General features: G+C 38.2%; 2 protein-coding genes across 37 annotated transcripts in view; one reads left to right on the top strand and one right to left on the bottom strand.

Moving 5' to 3' along the window:
- GNGT1 (G protein subunit gamma transducin 1) overlaps positions 1-26,562 on the top strand; it is a 346,832-nt gene extending 320,270 nt beyond the window's left edge. For 20 of the 36 annotated variants that reach the window (XM_049093550.1, XM_049093568.1, XM_049093570.1 and 17 more), the window contains 3 exons: positions 5,807-5,851; positions 22,188-22,293; positions 26,303-26,562. In XM_049093550.1, the coding sequence (XP_048949507.1) occupies positions 5,807-5,851; positions 22,188-22,293; positions 26,303-26,431 (280 nt within the window). In that variant the 3' untranslated portion in view covers positions 26,432-26,562. Of the gene's footprint in view, positions 1-5,806; positions 5,852-11,768; positions 11,857-22,187; positions 22,294-26,302 lie in introns of all 36 variants that reach the window. The other 16 variants (XM_049093560.1, XM_049093561.1, XM_049093573.1 and 13 more) reach the window with 5 other exon arrangements.
- TFPI2 (tissue factor pathway inhibitor 2) lies at positions 5,571-10,292 on the bottom strand. Its single transcript, XM_025471355.3, has 5 exons — positions 9,911-10,292; positions 9,439-9,624; positions 8,166-8,345; positions 6,554-6,724; positions 5,571-6,193 (listed from the first exon to the last, which is right to left on the bottom strand). Exons 1-5 carry the CDS (start codon positions 9,996-9,998, stop codon positions 6,111-6,113), a joined length of 708 nt encoding a protein of 235 aa, XP_025327140.1. The 5' UTR covers positions 9,999-10,292; the 3' UTR covers positions 5,571-6,110.

Genomic DNA, 26,562 nt, shown 5'->3' on the forward strand with positions numbered 1-26,562 from the left:
TCTACTGGGCTTTGGCACAAATATCATAATTTCTGCTTTCTTGCAATGAGGTCACATAATCAATTTAAGAGTTGAGAAAGTGTTAAATTAACCCAGCTTTCTGACATTTCATACAATGATGCAACATCATAATCCAACAGGCAGTAAAGACTTCAGTAATGCATAATGTCAAAAACTTGAAGAAGTTTAATTCTTATACATTGCTGGCTACAGATATCTGGAAAGCAATTTGACAAAATAGAGTATGTTGAATGAACATGTCTTTAGCAGTTTCATTTTCATGTATATATATGTATATAGAATGAGCTATGTATATAAATATTGTTTGTAATAACCAAAACTAAATATCCACAACAGAGAAATGAATACACTGTGCTATATTTATGTAATAGAATAATATAAAATATATGAAGCTGATCTTCATGAAACAATATGGATTTATAGGGTATATCCAAAACATAATAGTAAAAATACATGATGGCAATAGATACACATGGTGTGACACCATTTAAGTAACTTTAAAACACATAGAACAATACTTCATATTGCTGTGGGTTATTATATGTATGATACAAGCACTAAAATATGCACAGAAAGAATCCACTCCAACATCCATGCTCCAACAGGGGAGCAGCTGCTTCTCATGAAAGTGACGGGAAATAAGAAAGAGGTGCATTCTGAGTCTTGAGCTCTATTAAAATAGAAAAAGCACCTGAAATAAATTAGCAAACTTCTATCATGTTTTTTAAACTAGGTTGATTATGCTAGTTTCTGTAATTTTCTAATTCATTTGAAACCTTTCATGATTAAAATTAAATTGTAAAATTTAAACTATATTTTTATGTTAAAAATTTTAAGCTAAATTTAAAGGGAAGTATTAACCTTTAATGAAAGAAAATATATAAAATTTTTAAAGATTCAACCTTAATTATAATCCTGGAAATGCCAATTAAAATAATGATGAGATATAAATTTATTATAAGAAAGAAATGAGTTGTTTTCTGTTCATTTAAAACCCAATGACTTGGGCATTTGCATACATTCTTAGATTCTTAGATGGTGGTAAGCTGATATAACTTTATAAAGTAATTTTTCAGTATATATTGAGACCATTAACATGTTCATACCTCTTGACTAAGTTATTTCTACTTCAAGGAAACAGAAAGGTAGTTGATTATCACTTAGTGGTGAAATTCTGGATTATTTTTGTTTTTACCCTTTTATATAATTTTAATTTTTTATTCAGTATACAATATGCATAATAACTTTTTTTAAGTCAAACTAATAAAAAATAAAAATATAAAATATTTATAAATATTAAAAATATCTATAATTGTAAAAATATAAAAATAAAAAACTAAAAGAAAAAAACCACCAGCATAAACCAGCATTCCTCAAAGTATGACACACTCAGTGTACCTCCTAATCATCTGGAACCACTGTTTGTAATATATATCTTTGCCAACTCAAATCTACTAAGTCAAAACTCCTGGGCATGGGGCATAGGAGCCTACCCTATCCCTGGCTCCCTGAATGGTTCTCAGGCACAAAATTTGTTAACTACATTACAAAAAAACAAAGCAGTATGACATTCTTTGGAAATTGACTATAATTTAGTGCAACTGAGTTGTAGCTTACAGATGATGGTGGAATGGGGAAGATATATCTGGAGAGGAATGGCATGGTCCTCTTGTAAGAAGAAATCTTAAATGGCACACTAGGAACTTGGACAGTTAACATGAAGATTCAATAGGAAACCATTGAAGAGTTTTAAGAGAAGTAACCTGATAAGATTTTTTTTTCAGAAAGATTACCCTGGCATCAGTGTGCATGACTGGATAGGGAGCAGACAGGCAGGAAGGAAACATGGGAGAATGTGTTAATTTTCGTGGAATAAAGCAGTAGTAGCATAGACTTGAATACATATACTTGGTGACCAATTGAATACTGAGTGAAGGGAGAAATAATTTGTAATGACTCAGATTCCCACATTTGCTTGCCTCCATTCCAGGCTTATAACAGAATATCTAGACAAAGAATATCTTAAAACTACAAACTGTACTTTTCTACCTTTCCTTATTTTTATCACAAGACCTGTATTTTGGGACAGCCTGGGTGGCTCAGCAGTTTAGTGCCGCCTTCAGCCCAGGGCCTGATCCTGGAGACCCGGGATTGAGTCCCACGTCAAGCTCTCTGCATTGAGCCTGCTTCTCCCTGTGTCTCTGCCTCTCTCTCTCTCTCTCTCTCTCTCTCTCTCTGTGTGTGTCTCCCATGAATAAATAAAATCTTTTTAAAAAAAAGACCTATATTTTACTGGAAACATGAAGCCTATGAAGATAAGCTTGTGCAGCCACTATAGTAATACAAGGACAGACACTCCAGAGGACATTCCCTTACTGAATAATATCATTAGTTAAATGTCTACAAGACTGTTGGCAGGGACAGCATGTATACTTGGAGATCCTGTGATCCAGGCAATCTTAACGTTTCCATTGCAGTTTCTATGGTTAAACATGTGACAGTGTGTATGCATAGAGGAGGAATGAGTGAGTGGTGATCCAGAATAATTTTTTTCAATAAAAGACTATGTTATTAAAAGCCAACCCATTCTTTTTTGTGTCTTTTTGTGTCCCCGAATGAGACATTCCTTTTAATCAGTCTGTCTGGTGAAACCACAGCAGTGACTTGTCTTCAGGCTGATTGTGGCAAGAAGGAATTTCCCTTAGACTGTAGGATGACCTATGACAGCTTTATACATATCTTCATTAAAATAAAATGGCAGAGGTTTGGGGGATTAGAAAATTGTTTTCTAAAGGATCTAATTCTTGCCCAACCTGAACAGAGAGCTGCAGCTGGAGGCTGAATGTAGGCTGAGCAGTCTCCTGAGGGCTTTTGGCTGCAGGGGAGTTAAAGGCAGCAGCCACCAAATCAAGCTTTCCTGTAGCACTAGGAACCCCCAGAATTCCCAAAGGCTCTGGATCACATACCAGACAATCCCAGAATACAGAAAATCCTTCTGCAATAATCATTCTCAAAAACTACCAAAAGTAGTCACAAATACAGGCCTTATTCAGCCAAAACCTCTTAATGACATGCTGCTTTTTGTTACATCCCCTGTAAAAGCTATAAAATCACTGCCTCCTCCCCCCATTCCTTTAAAAAATTTCATTGGTTTCTTGGAGAACCTAAGCTGTTTGCCTATACAGCAGCTAACATTATGGATTTGGCTGACTGACCTTCCCTGCATTCTTGTAACTTGTACCTTTATCCCCAATGTCGTCTCCTGATCTGGCAATATGATAGTGAGATTTAGAGGTTTGATTAACTTGCGGTTGAATTTTTTTTTTCTTCCTGCAAGATTCCTTCATGGGGAGGAGGTATGCACTACTTATTGCGTCATATCAAGAAGCAAATAATGTCTTCTGGTACATTTTTAGTAATGTTAAAATTATCCATGGATTCAAAGGCATAAGCCTAATTCCTCCATCAGCCATTCATTCCATGGCTTCAGCCTCCATAGATGATCATTACCCAGATGTATACTTTCATTAGAGGTATCTTCTAACATTTTCATGTGTGTATTAGGTGAGATTCTTCTGTGAATAACTTTCACACGTTATTTCATTTCTTGGTATAATTTTAAGGATAAGCAAAATGGGATAAATGCTTTATTCTTTCTGTTAATTTATCATTTTTCAAAGGAATGAGAGAGTGCCCTAGGAACCTCCAAAAGTGATCAACATGTGTGTGTAATTATTTACTTGTTTCGTATTCATTCTTATATATATTGTTATTATTTGTTTTGATGTTCATATTGCCTCATTTTAGATCGCTGAAAAGCCCTTACTGTTACTCTCCTATTTTTGTGACATAATTCATTAGTCTTTAATAGCTTCCTTGCTATCTGGTATAAGATGGCCCAGGTTCATCTTATCTATTGTCTCAGACCTGGATTCAATGATTTCTCTGAAGAGCCCTGGTTCCTTTTAGTGAGAAATCATATTTACAGACCACAATCTGAATGCAAGGCATACTTACTGCTACTAGTTTGTCATTGCTTCAAGGACTTTTCAATGGGCAGGTGGAAATTCTTTTTTTTTTTTTTTTTTTTTGAAAGAGAAAATTTTGAGTTCATGCTAATATTTATATCCCAATTTAAGAGTTAAAGGTTTTTTTTCTAAATTTCTTAATTTTGTATTTATATTTTTTCTCTTAACACTGAAAATCTTGACTTCTAAAGAGATATAAATTCTTATATTTTCTTACAGAATATATAGTATAATGTAGCACTCTATATATGATAGGTTCAAAAATAACAGTATCAATATTACTAATAAGTGTACCAAATGCAGGGGCAACAGGGTGGCTCAGTTGGTTAAGTGTCTGCCTTTGGCTAAGGTCATGATTCAATTTCCTGGGATCAAGCCCACGTAGGGCTCCCAACTCAGTGGGGAGTCTGCTACTCCTTCTCACTTTCCCTCTGTCTTCTCTCTCTCTCAAATAAATAAATAAAATCTTAAAAAAAAAACCTACTAAATGCATTTTCAGATTTCTTCAAAATTTATTTGAGCCTCAGATTACATCCGTTAAAAGATAGTCAAAATATTGGCTTTGAAAGTCACCAGAAGTAGTCATATTCTTTGTATTGTTAGGCCTCTGTCCTGCGATAGGTAACTATTTTTAATATCTTTATGTCCTTTGTGATGTGTGTTTATTCATGTTCTAGACCCTGTTTTTTTTTAATTTTATTTACTTATTCATAAAGACAGATTGAGAGAGAGAGAGAGAGAGAGAGAGGCAGAAACACAGGCAGAGGGAGAAGCAGGCTCCATGCAAGGAGCCTGACATGGGACTTGATCCTGGATCTCCAGGATCATGCCCTGGACTGAAGGTGGCGCTAAACCGCTGAGCCACCCCAGCTGCCCTAGACCCTGTTTTTAAAAACCTATTCTGAAGATCAGATGATATCCATATATAGATATTTTGCTCGTTTTTCACCCATTCCTTCAACCAGTTCTCCTATTGATGATTATCTTCAACCAATTTCCTATTGAGGATTTGTTTCTAGTTGTTCCAAATGATATATCAGTGAATGTCCTCAGGGTTATACCATTTTGTATTTTTGTCACCATACCTTTAGGATAGATTTTGAAAAGAGGGATTGCTCAAGCAAAGGTCAATGCACTTAAAATTTTGCTAGATTGGAGGCATACTTTTAAACATATTAATCTTGCCATGAAAATGTAGGAATTTTAAAAAATATTTTTATTAAAGAGAAGAAAACCATTTAACTGGAATGATCATTTTATCAAGAATAATTCAGTAGTGGAATTTATATTATTAAATTCATGCATGCTCTCTGGTGTAATATAAATAAATGCCTTGAACACTTCAAAAATTTTAACAATTTTAGTGGTCTCCAATCTATTATATCTTACGAAGTAATGTAAGATCTATATATATAAACAAATATATACATGTTAGTGGGGATAGATGGGTGGAAAAGTAGATAAAGAAAAAGAATCTTATCCCCAGGAGAAAGCATTTCTGGTTTTAATAAATTTACTAACTTTTTATTCAAAAAAGATAGTTTATTATCTTCCAAATGACACAGTACAAACAGAAGTTAGTCATGTCTGCATAATAGCACTTGTAATATTTTCTAAAGTGTTGGTAAATCTGCAAGTTTTAGGTCCTTGGACCTAAAATATAATCCAACGTTTACATGCAAAATGAAATGTGTTTGCTGGTCCTTTTTATGATCATGTGTTAAGAGAACATGATTATATTGTCTTATGCTTTTCAGTTATTATCACCTTCTGAAGTCAGGAAAAGCAACCCCAAGAACTGGGTGAGTCATATTTGCTTGTATACCTTTATGCACAGCAAGAATTCAACTTCATAAAACATAGGTGAACAGTAAATTAAAAATAGTAGATTCACATTTGAATAGCAGCTAGTTATGTATAAAAATACACAAAAAAGTAACCTGTAGCAATAAAAACTGGTGAATAAATCATTAATGATTTATTTACCCATGTTGCCATATTATTCTTCAGATCTAATCATAGAGGCGATAGCATTCACAAGATGACATATAAGGGAAAAAGTTAAGATTGCTTCTTCCAATTTTTCAGCCTTCTATTCACCAAGGAAAGCTTTGTCATCTTCTTATTCCTTTCCTTCTTCAAAGCTTAAAGTCAACAAAATAAAAATAAGTATATCTCGAGTCTATAGACTCCCTTTAAATCAACATTTCCAATATGCTTACAAACTCACCTCAACAATTTTTAATGATCATAAAGTCAGTTTTACTCACTCTCCCCTCAAGTCAATGACTTTCTACCTTTAAAATGCAAGTATACAGCTACAGTGTGTTGTAGCTAGTCAGTAGAAGCATTAAATAAAACAGTTCAGTACTAAAGTGCTATTTATGTACAAGTAGTCTAGAAATGGTAATCTGCTATTAGGAAAATGGATACATAAAATATAATTGTGCTTATGAATTATTTATAAAATTAGTTTAAAAATGGAATATGAGAAAATCCACTACCTTTTACACAAACAGTTTTGCAGTCCTTCATGCTAACAAAGTTATTGTCATTCCCTCCACAGCCAGTATAGGCGAAGGCCTCACAGGTTCTATGTCTGGGATTAAAATAGTAGCGAGTCACATTAGCAGAGCACAGTCCCTCATCTTTTGGACTGTAGCAAAATGATGGACCTTTATGAAAAAGAAAATAAAATTAGAAATGCAATAAATACCAAAATTAATAAACTGTGATGATTACTGAACTGACTGAAGAAAATCTAATCCCAGTGAAGCTTCATTCTGAATTCTAAATATCATACTAAACGGTTTAAAAAGTGTGTCTCGATTCTCAAGAAAGCTTACATGCCATAGTTTGCTGATTCTAAAATTTTTATAAACTGGAGACAATTTCTTCTGAAGCTATGTCCTTGTATCATTCGAATGTGTAAAGAAATTAAACCCAAAATCAGATATGGTCAGGCAGAAATCGGCAATGTATCAAGGGTTGGTATATGACATGCTTCAGTAAACTTGTTGGTAGGTTTATTTTAAATGTTTTTATCAGCTCTCCTTCCATCATTAGTTAAGGATACATGTATCTAAATTCCAAGTCGCCACTAGGACATTCACTTTTATACAAAAAAAATTTAAGGAAACACCAGCAACAACCACCTCCTCCTTAACTCAAGATTTTGCATGTTGACCACAGAGGTACATACAGAGCTTCCTCAAGTTGCTGCCAAAGCAAGATTCCTTGTTTGTTAAGATTTTCCTTATTTCTTGATGTATGTGTCTCTAATATGCCTAGGGAAAATGCCTGTATTATGTCTCTCTGCAAAAATATTGCCCAAGTAACCCATCATTTCAGGGACTGAGGGTGTGGGGATGTGGGGAAAGGAATCAGATCAGAAAAGAGAAGAATAGAGATCTCTTTGTCCTGCAGTTTATAATTACTAAAAGATGTAGAAATCTAACCAAAAACTTTAGAGAGAAATTTTCAAGATTCACATCTTACATCTGTACACAAGTGATTCCATACAAACCTGAGGTCATGGCATTCAGAATACTGTGATTTTTTTTTTTTTTTTTTTTTTTTTTAGATTTTGTTTTTCATTTGAGAGAGAAAGAGAGAGAGCAAGCAGAGGGGGGAGGGCAGAGGGAGAAGGAGAAAGAGAATCTCAATCTCCATGCTGGGCATGGAGGCCACCTTGAAGCTCAATCCCAGGACCCCGGAGATCATGAGCTGAGCCTAAATCAAGAGTCAGATACTTAACCGACTGAGGCACCCATGCACCCCCAGAATACTGTGATTTTTGTGTGTAAATTGAGTAGATGAGAAATAGTTCTGAAGAAACCATTTAGAACAGGAAGCAGAAACTTAAATCATACGTGGCTTTATGACTTTCCAGCCCTGAGAATTTGGCAAGTCATTAACTTCTGGTAGCCTGTATTCTCATATGTAACATGGGAATAATAACACTCCCTCACAGGGCAATACTGTTAAGATTGAATCCTCCTATATGTGATATCCCCAGAACACAAGCCATGTCAATTACACATAAAATTATTGACTTTTTTTCATCCTAAAATCTTAAAGAAATGAGATAGAAGCCCCATAAAAAATAGTACTTACTTTTCTTTGGTGCACAGAAGTTCATACAAGCAGCCTCATCCGGGAACCTGTTCTCATTGCTGTGACAGCCGCCAGATAGGAATTTTTCACATGTCATGGATGTTAGATTGAAGAAATACTCCTCTTTGTTCTCTCCACACTTCTCCTCATTGACTTCCAACCTGCAAATTTTGGGAACTTCTAGAAAAAGGAGGGCATAAAACAATGTCAGTCAAAAATTAGCTTTCTTAGTATTACTTCAAAACTACTGTATTTTCCAGAAACAACTGGGGAGATAAGAGTATCACATTTTGTCCTGGGATAGTAAATCCCCAAAAGACTTTTCATTAATCCAGTTATTTAGATTTTTTTTAAATAGTGGCTCCAGACCAGAGTCAGCCAGATACAGTGGAAACTCTCTGTTCTCTCAGGGTCTTCTCATTTCTCTACACGTGTAGTTAATCAAGCTTACTCACGGGAATACACATTTTCCCTTGGCTTAGCTCCTTGAATGGCAGAGTCTCATGTCTTGTTACTGGCCTCAACAGATACAGTAAATATGATTTAAATGAAATAAAAACCATGATCATGAATCTCCACTATATCCCTCTACTAACCCAAAACATGTTTGGGCATCGGGACAAAAGGAAAAGTGAAGGTCAAGCTAAATCACACTTTAACAATAAAATCCGCTGACAGTATTTCAGATCGACGGATAATCGGCACTGAGGAAATGGTGCTCTCAAGGGGGCACAAAAACCATCAGCTCAGAACTAATGATAAAGAAAAGTAGGGATCCCTGGGTGGCACAGCGGTTTGGCGCCTGCCTTTGGCCCAGGGCGCGATCCTGGAGACTCGGGATCGAATCCCACGTCGGGCTCCCGGTGCATGGAGCCTGCTTCTCCCTCTGCCTGTGTCTCTGCCTCTCTCTCTCTCTCTCTCTCTGACTATCATAAATAAATAAAAATTAAAAAAAAAAAAAGAAAAGTACTTGGGCAGCACCTAACACGTTATGTACCCCCTGCAGTACTGTGCCCTACAGTGAACCCTTGCCCCGAACCTGTACAGACCCTCTGCATTACGATAAAGGCCACTTAGGCGAGAGATTCGTTAGCCCCCGTCAACTGGTGATTACTTTCTGGAAATAATGAGTGAGCCTTACTTAACGTCTGGGAAGAATGCAGGCTAAAGCTCACTGTAGGAAACGGGATCTGGGAAAGGAGTTTACGAGCAGCCCTCCTGCTTCTGCGGAAGGGGCCGCGCAAGAGCCTGGGGCTTGCCCACCGCCACTTACTCTCAATCCTCCAGCAAGCCTCGTCGCAGGCCTCCCAAGTTTCGAAGTTGTTGGCGTTGCCCCGGCAGCCCCCATAGGTGAAGGGGAGGCAGCTCTGCGTGTACCTGTCGTAGTAGTAACTGGGGATCAGCGCCCGGCAGGGCCCCACGTCGGGCGGCAGGAGGCAGGTCTCCGCGCTGCTTGCTCCTGCAGGACCAGAGGGAGAGCCTGAGGGACGGCAGGGCGGCCGCCTGTCTCTGGGAAGGCAGCTGCTCCCCGGGGGCCTCGGTCCCCGCGTGTCCCAGCCCAGGGGGTCGCGGGGAGAGAGTACAAGCTCCGGCCCGGGGGGCCCTTCCCGCGGCTCCTGGACGCCCTGTGCAGCTGAGACGGGGGCCCCGGGAGAGCGGGGCGCAGGCAGCGGGCGCAGGGGACCCCCCGCGGCCGCAGCGCCCTCGCCGCGCAGCTGAGACGGGGGCCCCGGCCCGGCCGGTACCTGGCGCGGCCGCACCACCGTCGCCCAGCGCGGTCCCCATCAGGAGCAGCGGCAGCAGCAACACCCCGAAGGGGCCAGCGGGGTCCATGCGGTCGGGTTGCGCGGCCCTCCGGGGGGCGTTCCTGGAAAGTGCCGGCGGGAGGAGGGTGCACCGAGTCCGGCCTCCGGGCAGCCTGGGTGCCGACGCGGTGGGTGCCTGCTTTATGTAGGGTGAGCGTCCTCCGACCCCGGACGGGGCGGGGCGTGCCGGTGCCGAGCCCGCCAGGCTGATTCATGCCCCACACGCTGTGACCCGCCGCAGCCCGGGGTTGGAAAGCGTACGCGGGAGAGGAATTCCCCGCCAGGTTGAACCTGCCTCCCCAACTTTCTCCTATCCTGGGCGGGGATGACTGGATGGGGCGTTGTGTCAGGAATGGGAAGTCAGCGAGCTGGAGGGAAGTGACCTGGGGGTGATTGCACAAGGCTCCAGCTTGCAGCATCACCCTGAAGCCTGAGTCCTCATTTGGAAAGCACGACGTCCAAGTATTCCAAGGGCAGAGAGAAAATGTGGAATTCAGTGCGCTGCGGGGAGCCTGTGTCCTTGCAATTGATCCCTTAATTAGACTAGAAATTTAAGTACGTGTATTTATTTACAGTTATACATATGTGCCTATTTCGGTGGAGATTTAATTTACATTTAATAAAAGACTCATCATGTGTCTTAAGTGTACAGCACCATTGCAATCAAGTATTAGAACACTTGCAGCACCCCAGCACATTCTCTCATACCCCTTCCCAGCCCATCCTTCCAATACCAGGCGGGGGCAACCGCTTCCGATTGCCAGAGGTTAGCTTTGGCTGTTCTTGAATCTCATCCAAATGGAATAATATTGGGGCAGCCGGTGGCTCAGCGGTTTAGTGCCGCCTTCAGCCCAGGGTGTGATCCTGGAGACCTGGGATCAGTCCCACATTGGGCTCCCTGCATGGAGCCTGCTTCTCCCTCTGCCAGTGTCTGCCTCTCTCTCTCTCTCTCTCTCTCTGTGTGTGTGTGTGTGTGTGTCTCATGAATAAATAAATAAAATCTTTAAAAAAAAAATAAAGTACACATTGTTTCTACTTCTTTTGCTCCACTACTTTTTTTTTTTTTTTTTTAAGATTTTACTTATTTACTCAGAGAGACACAGAGAGAGAGGTAGAGACACAGGCAGAGGGGGAGAAGCAGGCTCCATGCAGAAAGCCGGGTGTGGGTCTCAATCCTGGGACTCCAGGGTCACACCCAGAGCCAAAGGCAAAGGCTCAACTGCTGAGCCACCCAGGTGTCCCTGCTCCACTTTTTAAGACACACCGTATTATTGCAGAATTCATTTCTTTTAAATACTGAATCCATTCTTCCAATATGTGAATATATTACAAATGTCCTATTACTGGATAGTTCTAGTTTGGGACGGTTAGGAATAAAGCTGTTTTGTGCATACATACAGCTTTTATTACCCTTGGGTAAAATATTTATAAATGTTAAAAACTGCCATCTTTCCGAAATGATTATACCATTTTATTTACCCTTCCTCCCATCAGCCGTATGTAAGTATTGTAGCTATGTTTTTTTGAGCTGGAACATGAAAATCCAAAGAGAAGTGGCCATGCAAGATCCCACATCAACCCTTTCCTTCACATTTCCTAATCTTCAGTGTGTCTGTTAAAGTTCATTTCTCCTCTGACATTTTAGCCTGGTTCTACCTTTTTATTTATACAAAAAAAAAAATTGCCTATGCTCAGATTTCACATGAAATATTAAAGATATTTTTGGAGAACAGTTTAATGGGTTCTCTTGATGAATGTGTCTTCCTTTCCTCCTCTTTTTCTTCTGTAATATTCTCAGGAGAATAATTATTCCTGGCTTCCCCTGAGGATCCGGAAGGAGTTTACAGGAGTTCTCTTGAAAGTTTCTGAGAAACCCTATGCTTACAGTGAGTTAATAGTCTGGAACAAAAAACAACAACAACAAAAAATAGTCTGGAACATTTTGCACACTATATCCTCTGTGCCAGTTTTCAGTTATACTGATGTCATGACATAGAATCATACTTCTAAGAAAACTAGCCTGGCTTGGACATATTCAGTGTTACTGATGCTGTCAGATTACCAGATATCTATGATTAAGACCAACAATCTAAGATGTAAGGATAAATGTTTAATAACCAGCTCTCAGGAAGGGGGAAAAAGGAGGGAGCATGCTGATTTGTTTAGTTTACTGACTTCCATGGTGTCAGTACTCCCACTACGGCCTATTTCAAGCTACCAGAATTGGAAATAGATAGGTACAAGCAGTTCACCAGAGCCAGTGTGAACTGGCTCTAGCACGCCAACCACTGAAATAGCCAGCTAGTTTTGGAAAGACACACCTATAGAAGAATCAGATTAGACCTTCCCAAACATTGATAGGGTAGGGAAAGTTTTATCAAACAGCCAGTATCACTTTCAGGATAAAAGTTAATTCAACTTCAAATTTTCATTCTTCCGAATATGATTTTCATTCTTCTAAAGATTATTAAGTATATCTCCCATATGGATTTAAATAAATTCAAGGACTGATTCAGACTTGTCATTCAGCATTGACTATTGTCACTTCTGTCCTTTGTTCTCGGGGGTTGGTACTTTCTGATCATCTTTTGCTTCATAGAAAAGTAGGAATCTCGAATTAGAGCAGGTTATTTTGGGAAATTGCATGACACAATGAGAAAATGAATTTTATTTCTTGCTCCTTTGGACAGTCACGTAAACTCTTTCTCTGAGCCTCAGTTTCCTTATCTGTAAAATGGATGTAATGACTGTACTTTATAAGTGTTTGATGAGGACTATAGGACTAAGTACTTAAGTGCTCAAAGGGATGGGCTCTAGCTCCTTACACACAGGAACAGAATGCAGCCAGATTATCCACCTTCCGATTGCCGTTGAGAGCCTTGGCACAAAACTTTGAGATGAAGTATCAATGAAAATCAGGAAACAGCAACATAAACTGGCCTTGGGCATTGCTCTCACCAGCTCTCCTCTTTGGCTGAGCTCAGAGATCACCTCTCTGCCTAGGAAGGTGTCACCCAATCAGATATAACTTCATGATGGTTTCTTCTGGGGAAATGAGCTTAGGGTTCTTTCAGCCAGAGCAGAATCCTCCATCCTAAGTTCTCAGGATGCGGGATCACACATGGAGGGGAAGGGGAATGGGGACAGGGCCCAAATCAGGCTTTTCACCCCTCTGTGGTGGGTGAAATTCATGTTCGGAGGTACTCCATAAATGTTAATTTCCTTCCCTTATTCTATGCCAACTAGGGTACATCTTTAACACCCCTGTGACCACTGAGCAGAGACAGGGAAAAAGAAATGAACAAGTGGGGACAGTGAGAAGTTTTGAGATTGTCAAGCCAGGTTATCAGGAAGGAAATTACTCCTCTTAATTGCAAAACATTGAGTATCTTTCTATCCATGAAAAGGAAATCTTCCAATATACGGGGAATCTGAATTTTCTGGGACTACTTTAAATTACAGAATTTATCCTGAGGACCATGTGGACGAAGCCATGTGACCACTACAACCAGCCTCCATAGGGATGTCACTGTAGTTCTATATCCTGAAACCAGTATCTAAGCCAAAAAGTTACCACATAGCAAAGGAAAAGAATTCCTTTATCCAAAGTCAACAGGAAGTACAAGACTGGAGGCAAAGAATAGTCATCCAGATTGATTTGTCATTGTTATACCAAGTAATAGTTTTAGTGACTGCGACTAAAAATAGAAGTTCAAAATAGTTTGGAGTTCTGTTAAGTAAGGCATGGAATTCTTATAATTTGAATGTTGCAGGAACTGTAAATATTATCTATTCCACTATTTTCAACTTACAGAATTATAAATGGAGACCTAGTCATGTTTACTTACCTTAGTTGTCAGCAGAGCTGAGAGTAGGACCCAGCTTCCTGATATTCAGCTCTGTGTTCTTTCTGACATTCCCATACTTGGACTCTTTCTACTGTTCAAAGACCTGAGAGTAGAACATGAAATACCAGAATTAAAACCCAGTGACTTCAGAAGCACTTGTGCAGGTGTCAGATCCTTATTTCTATTCTTTCTCATCACTCCCCTCTGGGCCTCATTAAAAAAAAAATTTAAAAATGGATACAAAGTTGACTTGGAACACATTACTTCTTGAATTCCCCAGTCTTGAGTATGATGTTTTAGCTTCTAAGAGCCACACATGCTTGGACAGCGATCATGAATTTAAGTCAGACACCTTAGAGAGAAGTGGCATATTTAGCTCATGAATGAATGAGGAGAATTAATTGAGCCCAGTGACTTGGGGATATATATTATATAACACAGTCACACAAGGAGTTACATTGATAACTTCTTAATAAAATTCTAGCTGCCTGTTAGCTTAGGCCCTGTCAAAATCTGAAGTGAATCCAACTGGCACTAACAAGAACTTTAACATTTGATAAGAAAGGCAGTTAATCTCTTCTGAGAGATTAGGGATCACAAGGATTTTGTTCAAGTTTAGGCAACTCCTTCACCACCACCGAGGCATTTTTCTAGCGAGTTGGGTCATGTAGGAAATGTTTGCTCTAGTGCGCCCTCTGTCTGATATTCAGTGCATCTGTGAGCATTGGATAATAAGGTGGAGTCACGTAAGAGGATGAGATATTCCTTATGCCTAATATTATTATTCTTGTTCTCCTTAGGAGGAATGAGATAATGGGGTAATTAATGTGTCTCTTACCGTGGTCATTTTTTCATCCATATATTTTAAAAATAAGCAGAATTAATATTTAATATGTGCCAAACCTTGTGCTAGGATTTGAGATACAAAGATAAATACATTTAGGGATCTCACAGCGTAGTAGGGTAGACAAATGAACATCAAATAAGCCAGTTGCAGTGTGGTGTTTTTAGTACGATATTAAAGATATGTGCTAGGTTTTATGGGATCATGGAGGAGGAAATAAAATTTTAACAAGAACTCGATTCAAAACAAAAACCAACCTGCACAAACATATCTAACATATCTTCTATGCCTATGGGACACAGAGACTCATTCCTTCAATAGCTAGTTGCCGTGGTAGGTTTTTAAAGTTGCTTTGGTTCTAGTAAAGCATTGCCTTCTGCAGGAATGCAGTGACTGTCTGCAGTGATGTCTGTTCTCTTCTACCTCCATATGTGTTCACTCAATTACCATGCCTACTTCAGAGTCAGACCATCTTTTCTCTTACTCAGATTGCTGTATACTTAACTATGCAGGGCACCCAGAAGGTTGGGACAAATTTTGGACCATTTTATCCAAGATGTTTTTGGCACAGTACAGCCTCACCACCTGCCCAAAATTCTAGCCTGGGCTACCAACCACCAGAGAATGGCATGTCAGGAAGAGGGGAAGACCGAGAAAATTGCCTCTAACTCCTGCATAGCATGTGGGAATAGTAATAACTGTAATAATGAATTTGATGCTTATTGAGAATTTACATTGTACTTTGCATACATTAACTCATTAAATCTCCCACAGTAACCACTGATATAATACCTTAGTCTCCCCACTCTGCAAATGAGCACTGAAACTTTAGGTGAATATGTGACTTGGCCAAAGCTACACAGCTAGCTCAGGCAGTCTGAATTCTGATCCACTGGTCTTACTCACTGTACAGATTTCTTCTTCTTACACATTAGTGGGGACCTAAGTCAGGCTAATTATTTATAACATGTGCTCATGACCTTAGTTCAGTACCTGGACAGCTATATTACAGATTTCTTTTTTATTCAAATATAAAGTATGTAATTGAGAACAAACACATTGAATGCATTGCTATAATGCTCTAAGAGAAACGTCTGCCAATGTTAATAATCAGATTAGAGGATTGAGAGAGTTAATCACTAAAGTCCTTATTTTCAGGGTTATATTTAGCAGAAGGTAATGGACCTTGACCTTTCGAGTGTAAAGACACTCTTTCATACACAAATATTGTCATTTTTATAACCGAGCCCAAATCTCATGTTAGTTATACATTATTTACTAAAGTGTCTGCCATAAACCCTCCATATGTTCATTTGTTCTAGTTTTACGTGGAAAAACTTTCATATCTTAAATCGCACAGGAGAGACAACCTGCCATTTGGGGGGAGGGGGAGGCCGTAGTTGCAGTTTGAAAGGGCAGTACATCTCCTAAGACTCTCACTATTTCACTGTTTTCTCTCTCTCTCTCTCTCTCTCTCTCTCTCTCTCTCGACTATTACCCAAGGAAAAAATGGAGTCACACTAAAAGGTCTGCATTAGAAGAGAGTTGAGTACACTATATGGACTAGATATACTGAATGAGCCAGAGAAGTGTGAGTTGTTCCTACTGATCAGTGGGATCTCTGACATTCTCTTCCCTTCTGTGCAATAGAAGTCATGCTCTGGTCCAATCAGACACTAACTCCATAGCTACTGTTCTGTGTCCTTTCACCTCATGCCTTCTCAAGAACTTCACTCCTCTCACTCCTCTGCAACATCAGTTCTTTCAGTAGTTTCCATTTGGAGTGCTCCATCTCTGATTTTTTCTGTCTCAAACTTTAAATTCATATTTGACTCTTCATCCCTTTCCTGTTAGAGCCTTATTTCACTGCTCACTTTTCCAGCAAAACTTATCAGAAGTGTTGTCTTCACTATCTGCCTTCCACTTCTTCATCTCCCCCTCCCCCCCCCCCTTTTTCCACATTGCACTCCATTCGACTTGCACATTGGGAAGAGGAAGAACAGAAAGTGCTCCCATCAAGGACACCTCATCCTGTTGCCACATCTTACTGGACCTCTCAATTCATATGACACCCAAAGCAGCTGCCTCTGTGGTCTTCAAGGACCACATTTTTCCATCTCAGCAGTATTTAACAATTTCAAATTCTTCCCTATTCTTGAAATGCTTTTCTTTTAGTTTTTACTTTACCATATTCTTCTGGTTTTCCCCTACTTAGTTGACTATTCTTTCTCAATCTCCTTCTCTGCATGTCCATTAAAGGTGGGGTGACTCAAAGCTCAACCTTGAGTACTCTTGTCTAACTATATTTTATTCTTAAGTGATTTTAAGTATGCACACACACACATATACATATACATATATTCGTTTATAATCTTGACCTCACCTCTGAATTCCAAACACTTAACATCTACTTAATATCTCTACTTGGATATCTAACAGACCTCTCAGATATGTGTCTTTTTTTTTTTTTTTAAATTTATTTATTTTATGATAGTCACAGAGAGAGAGAGAGAGGCAGAGACACAGGCAGAGGGAGAAGCAGGCTCCATGCACCGGGAGCCCGACGTGGGATTCGATCCCGGGTCTCCAGGATCGCGCCCTGGGCCAAAGGCAGGCGCCAAACCGCTGCGCCACCCAGGGATCCCTCAGATATGTGTCTTAAACCAAAGTCTTGGTCAAATACTCCAATCCTCCTTCTTTCTGTCAATGACCCTTCTACTTAGACTTTCAAGCCCCGAACTATGTAATCACTCTTGATATCTCCCATCCCTTCATCACTCAATCCATCAGTAGTCCTGTCAATTCTACCTCCAAATCACATCTCTAATCTTCCTAAATATCTTTATACCCATGGCCACCAATATTGTTCAAATCTATCTGCTCTTAAGGGACCATTATGTTAGGTTCTTACATAAACTCTCAGTTTCTACTTTTGTTCCCTTGCAGTCCACACAGCAGAGTATTTTTAACCCATCAGGCCCTGTCACAACACCTCACTTCTTCAAAATAAATCAAAACCCTTCATTAGCACTTCATTTTATTCCTCACCATTCCTCTGAATGACTCTATGTGATTTGACTGTTGTCTCCCTTACTGACCTTATCCCATGATCCCTTACTCTCCCTTGATCTCACTATACCCGTTATACTGTGTTTACTATTCTTCTAGTACAACAAATTTGTTCCAACCTCAGGTCCTTTGCATGAGCTGTTCCCTCTGCTTAGACCTTCTCCGCACACGAAATGCTCATCTCCTGACCTTCACTGTCTCCTTCTTGACAGTCTTAGTACCACTGGCACTACCTCCAATCAGTAGATGATGTTGCTTCACATCCTAGTCACTACTTATCATAAACTATAGCATTTGTCATTTGAAATCACTATGTTTATTCATTTTGTTTTACTTGTCTGACCCTCTCACTATTATATAAACTCTGTGACAGCAGGGAACTTATCTGCTATTTCCCAGGGCTAAGAGCAAGACTTGGAAAGTAGGATCTTATAAGTGTCTGTGGAATAAACAAATTACTTATTATGCCTCCTCTAGCACTTATCACAATATAATATGTGGTACATTTTATCTTGTTTATTGTCTTTCTCCCTCATTAGAATGTATGTTCCTCATGGGCAACATGCTCTACCCTCAAGCATCTAGCATAGTGTCTGGCATATAATAGCGCTCAGTAAATATTTGTTGAATGAATGAATAAAATGTTAGCTATTTTTATAGTCCCAAGTATAATGTCAGGATAAAAAAGAACAGTACAAGATAAGAAAATTTATAGCTGTATGATTACAAATTTATTGTGCATAAAACAGTGGATTTGTTTCTGAAAAATGTCAAATTAAATGTTTATAAATCAAAATATTTAAAGTGTACTAGCAATATTTCTATTTCAAAGAATGTGCGATTGATCCTCTGTATAAAACAGAGGACTTCTAAAAATAATTTCAATAATTTTCCCTAATATAGCCCTTATAAGTTAAATATTTTGTCAAGTTGCCTTACTTCAAAATATGCTTATCTATAATATGTAAAAACAGAAAGCAGGTACCTTTTGAACTTCATACTAGCCCACTTTAATTCTAGAATAGATTAGCAAGAAAGCCAATGGAAAAAGTTAGTGAAACATTTAAGCTAGTCTACAAAGTTCTATCTTCCCTACATCCCTTATCCACACTAAAAAACCCTGAAAACCATAAATAACCTGACATATATTCAAAAGGCCCTGGAGGGGGCAGTATTGCCCCCCACAGAGAACCACTGCTCTATGAATGGGGTACAACTCTGAGATGCTTTCTCCCCATCCTCTTTTCTTTGCAATTTTGGACCTTACCTCCTCTGATAGTAGTGTAAGATGGAAGTAGTAAAAGGGCAAATATTTTCTACGTAAAGCGGTATGTTTCCCTTTGAGTTAGCTGTAATTGCTACCTTAGCTTGTTGGTCTGAGTCTTCAATCCTCCCCTCTTAACATTCTGCTGGAGCCGGGGTCAGGATCCTTGGTAATAGGGCCAGTAATATGATCTAGCTCCTCTTAGAACTTCCCATGGAAAGGTGGCTCAACTTGGAAGCTTTGAGCTGCCCAGGTACGAGGAGAAATATGGCAGAGTGGCTTCATGCCCTTTGTTTTTTTCATACTTTAGAATTACATAGAAAGAAAACAATTTGTTCTTTGACACTAATTTGAAAAGGGTAACAGAGAGAAGTGTGCTGGAGCTGGAAATACTCCAGGCCAAAACCCAAACACCTGTGTTGTAACCCCAGTTCTGTTTCCATCTGTTTTATCATTTGGTCACTTCAATTCTCTGGACCACCATTACCTCATCTGTAAAATGGGATAAGAGATAATTAGATTATGCCATATCTGGATTCTTTTAAACTTTTCAGTGCAACTCTGAGCCTCTAGACTCCATGCAGACAATATTCACTGCCCTTCTCTGTGTGTCTGGCAATCCTTGAGGGCAGTGAGAGTTTTGATCCTCACTCTCTGAATTTTCTCATACAAGTCCTATGACATCAAATTTGGCAAGCATTCTCACATCTTCTAAGATTCACTTCCACCAAATGAAATGTGCTTTACTTAAGATATTATTAAATTTTAGAGTTCAGAAATCATTTGTTAATAAAGTTAGATACTTTGCACTTTTTTCTATGCCTAGGTGAATATTTATTACTTGCAAGTGACTTCATCCACACTTCATGATTCTGTTTTATGCATTGAACAATAGGCAGGAGTAAGGACTTAAAAGTTATGAAAGATATACGTGGTCTTATAAAGGTCCTTATAACCCACTGTGTCTTAGATTTCTTAGAATCAGAGCCTAAGACGGGGATCCTTGTCCAAGTGATTTATCAAGGGTGAGCTCTCATGCAAAATCTCTGAAGGAAGGTGGAAAGCAAGATGAAGTGGAAGTTAAGCAAAGGTGTGGTTTCAGATGTCTAGCTTATCCTGACCCCATGGGGAGCTCTGGAGGGTTCTCAATTACAGGGTTTTTCAGTCCAGAGGCAGGTAGATCTGAGCTATTAACTATTAGGCATTATCAGCCAGCCATGTGCTATACAGGTCACCCACAGGGACCACCTAAAAGCATAGCCTCCCAGACATTACCAGTTGAAGTGGTTCCCATCAGCTAAGAACAAATCTATGCAGAAAGTTTGTCCCTGGAAGCCAATACATGTAGCTGCTGGGAAAATGAACACCCCACCCTGGAAAGGGGGATCTAGACAGGGATCTGCAGTATCTGTTATGCATGATATTAAGGGAGCCAAATCATGCCCAAACGGTATCCCTTAAGAGCACTTATAAAGCTTATAAAGCTTTTCAGCAAGTGACATGTAAGGCAGCACAGTTTGAAAGTCTAAAGGTACAGAATAAGTGAGTAACCCAGCTAACATGTACTGAACACTTGTTCTGTGCTACATGCCATTGCATAATCTTTATTCCTCTCAAGAAATCTACAATGTAGGTAATCATATTGCTCCTATTTCCTAGTAAACTGAGAAGTGAAGTAACTTCATCAGGGCCACACACCTAGCAAGAGCAAATGAGTGATCATTTTATTAGCAATAACATGGTAGGGAGTCTCTAAAACAGAGAAGTGAAATTCTAAGCCTTATTCCAGATCAAAACGTTTAGATTGTGCTTATATTTTAATAAGTTCCTAACATGATTCTTATACACACTGAAGTGTCAGAGCCTTTGCCAAGTGGAATTAGTTTTCTGAGATGGAGAAAAAATTGTGCAAAGGATAATGTCAACAACTAAAAATGATCAGCAAAGGTAGATATGCTTGTGAATGGTTACAGATGGTCTGAAGGCAGTGAGAAGGAAAGGAAGGATACACCTGCACATGGGCTCTCCAATACTACAATATATACTAAAATGTATATTTCCCCAAGAATATCAGTCCATTATAAGATTGAGAAGGGAAATAATATTTCCTCAAAGGTTTTGGAAATGATAACATGATGTAAATACAAGGAAATACATTAATTTCTGATAAGTTATTAGCAGAGTATTTTTAGGTAAATGTGTAATGTTGTTTGCTGAAATAGCATGTGACTTAAATATGTCTACTTTCATAAAAATATGTCATTATAAAAATTGGACTGGGGAGACAAAGGAGAAAAACAGAAGACCAAAAAAGGAGAGATTATATGTGTGATGCCACTTGGCTACAATGAAATATTTTCCAGACAATTGCATGTGGGTACCACCAGCTACTGAACCATCTTCCCCCATTGATCTAATTAAGAAGAAGAGATTGCTGAGAGTGCAAATCTTTCTTTTACAATGTACATCAGTAGACCAGACCCACTGTGTCACATTTAACCTGCTACATTTGCTCATCATTGCTTTCCAATGCATTGTGACAGTTATACACAACTTCCAGGTATTGTTTAGAGACACATCCTAAGTAAATATGCTAGTTTATTTCTGATTAGTGAGGTTGTTTGCTATATCTCCACTCTATTGGTTCATATTTCATAAAATCTATTATTTATAGAGAACTTACAATGACAGTTTTTGTATAGTTCTCTGTTAATACCAGATTAAATACTTTAGCGATTTAGGGGATTAATGGCCAGTCCTCAAAATGACCTCAAACTAACTTAAATGGCATAAATCATATGATGGAGGGGTTTGGTGCTGGAGATGAGGGTCAGAAACCCAAACTTTTACACTATGCAAAAAAAAAAAAAAGAAAAAGCAAGGAAGAGAGGCTTTGGATGTTTAAGATTATATACTGACTAAACTGACCTCTCCCCACAAACCTACTAGCAGGTGTTTAGAGTCAAATGCTTGGTTTAATCATATTAGTGAAGATTATAAAGAGCTTTAAAGTTGCAAGGCTAGTGTGCAGTGCTAGAATTGTTCAGAGACCATTCATAAGAAATCAGTTATCATAGAAAGCTAAAGCAAAGAAACAGTTCACTTAGTAAGTTAAGTGCTGAGGGAAGGGTTGGCTAATATTGACTGAAGCATGCCCAGCAATTTGGGTATATGAATTGTCTATTTTTTCAGCAGGCAAAAGATGCCAGTGATTAATATTGAAGACTTGACAGAAAAGGACAAATTGAAGATGGAAGTTGACCAGCTCAAGAAAGAAGTGACCCTGGAAAGAATGCTGGTAAACTGCTGCTCTCTTTTGAATTTTATTTTAAACTATAGATATGGTAGAACTACCAGGTCAGAAACTGTTGCAGGGGAGCAGAATTTGCCACCCCAACATATACCTCCTTGACATAAGTATTATTTTAGGCTGATTATTTTTAAGAAACAGCAAATATTAGAGAATATCTGGAAATTAAGTAAAAGTTGCCCTTCTGTAAGAGATATTTACAATTATAAGACAAGTCTCTATTTATAAGGGTATCTCCCTCTCTATACCAGGAAGAGAAGAATGACTCTAAATCTTTAGAACCTCTTATAATTAGAGAAAGCTAAGACTTAAATATGGTTGATATAAGTGGAATTTTACTGACTACTTTTCCTGAAAACCTCCCATAATTGGCTTTCCCCCACCCAAGTTCCCAATATCTTTTGTCTTCAGCTGGAGATGATGTTTAAGGGGGTGTCTTAGGCCATTTCAGAGAGTTACTTTGTTTTCTTGGGTCTCTCCTATGTACACAAGAGGTATACATGCTATTAAATTTCTATGTGTTTTTTCTCCTATTAATCTGCCTTTTTTACTAACAGCAGTGTCTCAACCAAGAGCCTAAAAGGGTAGAGGGAAAATGGTTTGTCCTCCCCCATGCCATTCACTGGAGAGGCTCAATGTAGTTAAAAATGAGTGGTTCAGGTAAAAAATTCATCAGGTATTAAGAAAATTAATGATCATAATTATCTCTTGACTTAGACTCTAGAAGTTTGGCAAATTATTTTCCATGGGCCAAATCCAGCCCTTAGCCTGTTTTTTTTGTTTTGTTTTTTTGGTTTTTTGTTTTTTTAATGACCACTAAACTAAAAATGTTTTTCTGGTTTTGTGGAGTTGTCTTAAAAGAGAGAGAGAGAGAAAGAAAAAGGAAATGAAGAATGACACCAAGACTGTATTTTAAGCAGTAAAATGAAGCAATGCATATAGGCATTTTGTTTTTACTTTTCTAAACTGATAAGCTTCTCTTTATTTAATGCAATACTTTGATGTTTAAATACTTTTAGCCAAGACCTCATCTCCTCCAGCACTGTCATGGCTAGTCTGAATGAGTACATTCTATTCCTTCTTTGCAAATAAAAATGAGTTCAAGCACAAGAACTCCTTCATTCCTCCTAAAAACATCTAACAGATCTTGGAAATGGTTACCAAGAGTTCTCTGCCATTAAAAGGAGAGAAATGGCAAAGGAATAGGCTTCCTCCAAACAAACAGTGACTGAAGCTTGGAAAATATAGATACGTATTTTAGATCTCTTCATTTTAGGAAAGTAAGTAGAACAAAAACTCCTCCACGAGTGATAAGAGTATCTCATATTTTTTCAAAAAATCATTTTATTAAGCCAAAGCGGAAAAAAAGGAATTTGTATTATCTTCATACTTTGCTCAAGACTCTTACTCCCAATAATAATTGGAATTTTGGCTTCTTTTCTATTTATGATTGTCTCAAACTTCCCTGTTGCTCTTTCCATACAGGCAAAACATTTTGATGTAAAAATAAAATTAAATATATACACAGCACCGGAAGCTTGGAATGCATAACAAAACCGTTAAAATCTTTATCTTTATAATTTGGGAAAAATAAACTTTTGGGATAAATAAAGGAAAGTTATTTTTTCTTCCTGACTTGAAAAATCCAAATGCTGTTTCATTATTTATTTACTCAGGATTGTTGTTTTGAAGGCAATTTGATTATATTCATGTTTATTATTCATTTGTGGCAAGCTTATCTGGGAATTTTTATTTTGTGTAAACATCACATACATCACCACCTATCAGTTTGGGGGTCCTTTTCCCTGCTACTCAAAAATCTTCTTGCATTTGGAAGTCAAACTAACTTAATATCAGACTGCCAAAACTACACACACACACACACACACACACACACACATTTTAGGTCCTGAACTTATAGTTCTGATGCAGGATGGCATAGCGTCCTTATAGTATGGTCCAGGTAGACACTGGAACCGTATCCCTGGTTCAGATTCTACTTCATAGCTTTCTCCCTGTGGAACACTCACCTGAGATATATTCTGCAAAATGGGAATAGTAACAACATCTAAGTCAGAGAGCAATTGGGAGGAATAAATGGAATAATATATACAAAGCTCAGAGAACAATACTTAGGACGTAGCAAGTACTTTCCACTATTATTATTACTTTTTAATTATTATATATATTTTAATTATAATATATATATTTAAATATATATATATTTATATATATACATATCATAGTTCATACTATGCCTCAACCTATTTTGCTATCAAGGAACTAGTACTGTCAGAATAACACATCTCATTGCATACAGTTTTTAAAGCTGACAGACTTACAATGACTGCATGTCAATGCAATAGGCAAAGACTAAAGATAATCTTTGTAGTAATAGCCAAAAATAGCTACCATTTGATCTAGCATTTGTTGTATGATAGGCACTTAATGCAACCAGTGTTGTTCTTCCTTTTTCATAGACAAAGTGACTAAACTGTAGAGGAACTCTCTTAATAAATGATGATAAACAGCCGATCCAACATTCAAACCGGGGATGCCCTGAATCCAGTGTCCATGCTTTCCACCATGCCATGTAATCCTATATTAAACTATAAATACTTATAGTAAGCCTCACTGAAGTAATTTTTGAACACACACTCACATAGGATTTTAGGTAATTTATTGCTCCGTATAGCCTCGGATCCTAGGTAGACATTGTCAAAACCACCCCTCACTGACTGTAGAATTAGGACAGCAATTAAGCCTCTATTCCTGACACCTGGTTGGGGCCAAAGCAGTTGGTGTTTGGAGAAGTGGGATAAAAGCAAACCTAAATCTTAATTTTGAATTTTGAGAAGGAAAAAATGTGAATCTAAATTACTGCATATTTCAGAATTGTGTATAAACTACAAGTATCATCATATGAAGAAGCCACCCAACCAATGCCTTGCTCCAGTTAGCAATGACGTTTCCTAATATGTCGATAATGAATTTGCAGAGTTATAATCTTATGTTTAATGTTCCTGGAAATTTGCATACAAAAATCGCATAAATATTTTATTTAAAAAAAAAACAATAAATCAGTTAGATAGCTTATGGAATGATCACCTAGTGGACTGCCAGAAGTGAATTAGTTTCACGTCAATGTCATGAATTGTAAGTTAAGTGAAAAGTTGAAAGTTAAAGGAAATGAATTATTTGCTCTTATGTGTATATACACATTTATATTTATGTATGTTATAGAACCTTGATTCTTTCTAAAACGTGTATTAAGTGGCACATGGGCCATTTAAGCTCTGGCTGAGTCCATTAAAATACTAAAGCCTGGTTTTTCATGAAGTCATTACTACAATGGTACAGATGATTGAGGAGCAAGTTCAAAAACACAAATAATGATGTAATGTAAACACAAATACTTGTTTACTGAGCACCAGCTGACTACAGTCTCTCTTCTAGATGCCTGGGTACATGTGAACAAATCAGCCAAAGGTCCTTGACCCATTGGAACTCAACTTCTAATGTACTGTCATGATCAATCATTGTAAAAGACTTTAAAATAAAATTACATGTATATACTTCTGAGAATTCAGGAGTGGTGCTAAGTCTGGAATTCAAAAATTATTCATTCCTTCCACCCTTGCAGGTCACATTTTTGGAATGAGGAAAAAGATTTAATCAATGTTCACTCTGGTGACACTGTTGACTTCTGTTGCCAGCTATGTTCTGATCCCTGTTCTGATCTCCTTTAGAGAAGCTGGAGGCTGTGTCTACTGAGAGCCTTTAGCTGGAGTGTGACCAGATGGTTATCCTTTGCCTGAAGATGTCTAGGAGGACAGAAAGAAGAGCAGCTGTTTCTTCTTCTCTCCTAGAAAGTACATATGCATTGGTGGAAACCAGAACCACGATTAAAAAGATCACAGAAATTATAATACGTTCTTGGATGCTATAGTATTCTGTATTAAACCAAATGTGTCATTTCTTTCTCCTTTCTTTTAAGGTCTCCAAATGTTGTGAAGAAGTAAGGGATTATGTTGAAGAAAGATCTGGGGAAGATCCACTAGTAAAGGGCATCCCAGAGGACAAAAATCCCTTCAAGGAGCTCAAAGGAGGCTGTGTGATTTCATAAGAAAGAAAAAGTTCCTTGGAATAGCTTGAGTTTTAATGACAGTATTAATTTTTGGTCATCTATAATAATACTATTAAGCATGTACATAACCTTTTAATTTATGAATATAAACTTTTAATAAAAATTGGGAT

Source organism: Canis lupus, chromosome 14 (genome assembly GCF_003254725.2).
Source record: "Canis lupus dingo isolate Sandy chromosome 14, ASM325472v2, whole genome shotgun sequence".
Classification (NCBI taxonomy): Eukaryota; Metazoa; Chordata; class Mammalia; order Carnivora; family Canidae; genus Canis; species Canis lupus.

Bases quoted from the DNA above. Each gene is read 5' to 3' on its own strand.
- TFPI2 (XM_025471355.3), bottom strand. From the start codon at position 9,998: ATGGACCCCGCTGGCCCCTTCGGGGTGTTGCTGCTGCCGCTGCTCCTG. The intron at 9,625-9,910 runs GTACCGGCCGGG...CTGGTCCTGCAG, and splicing joins CGGTGGTGCGGCCGCGCCAG to GAGCAAGCAGCGCGGAGACC. The intron at 6,194-6,553 runs GTAGTGGATTTT...GTTGACTTTAAG, and splicing joins CAAAACTGTTTGTGTAAAAG to CTTTGAAGAAGGAAAGGAAT.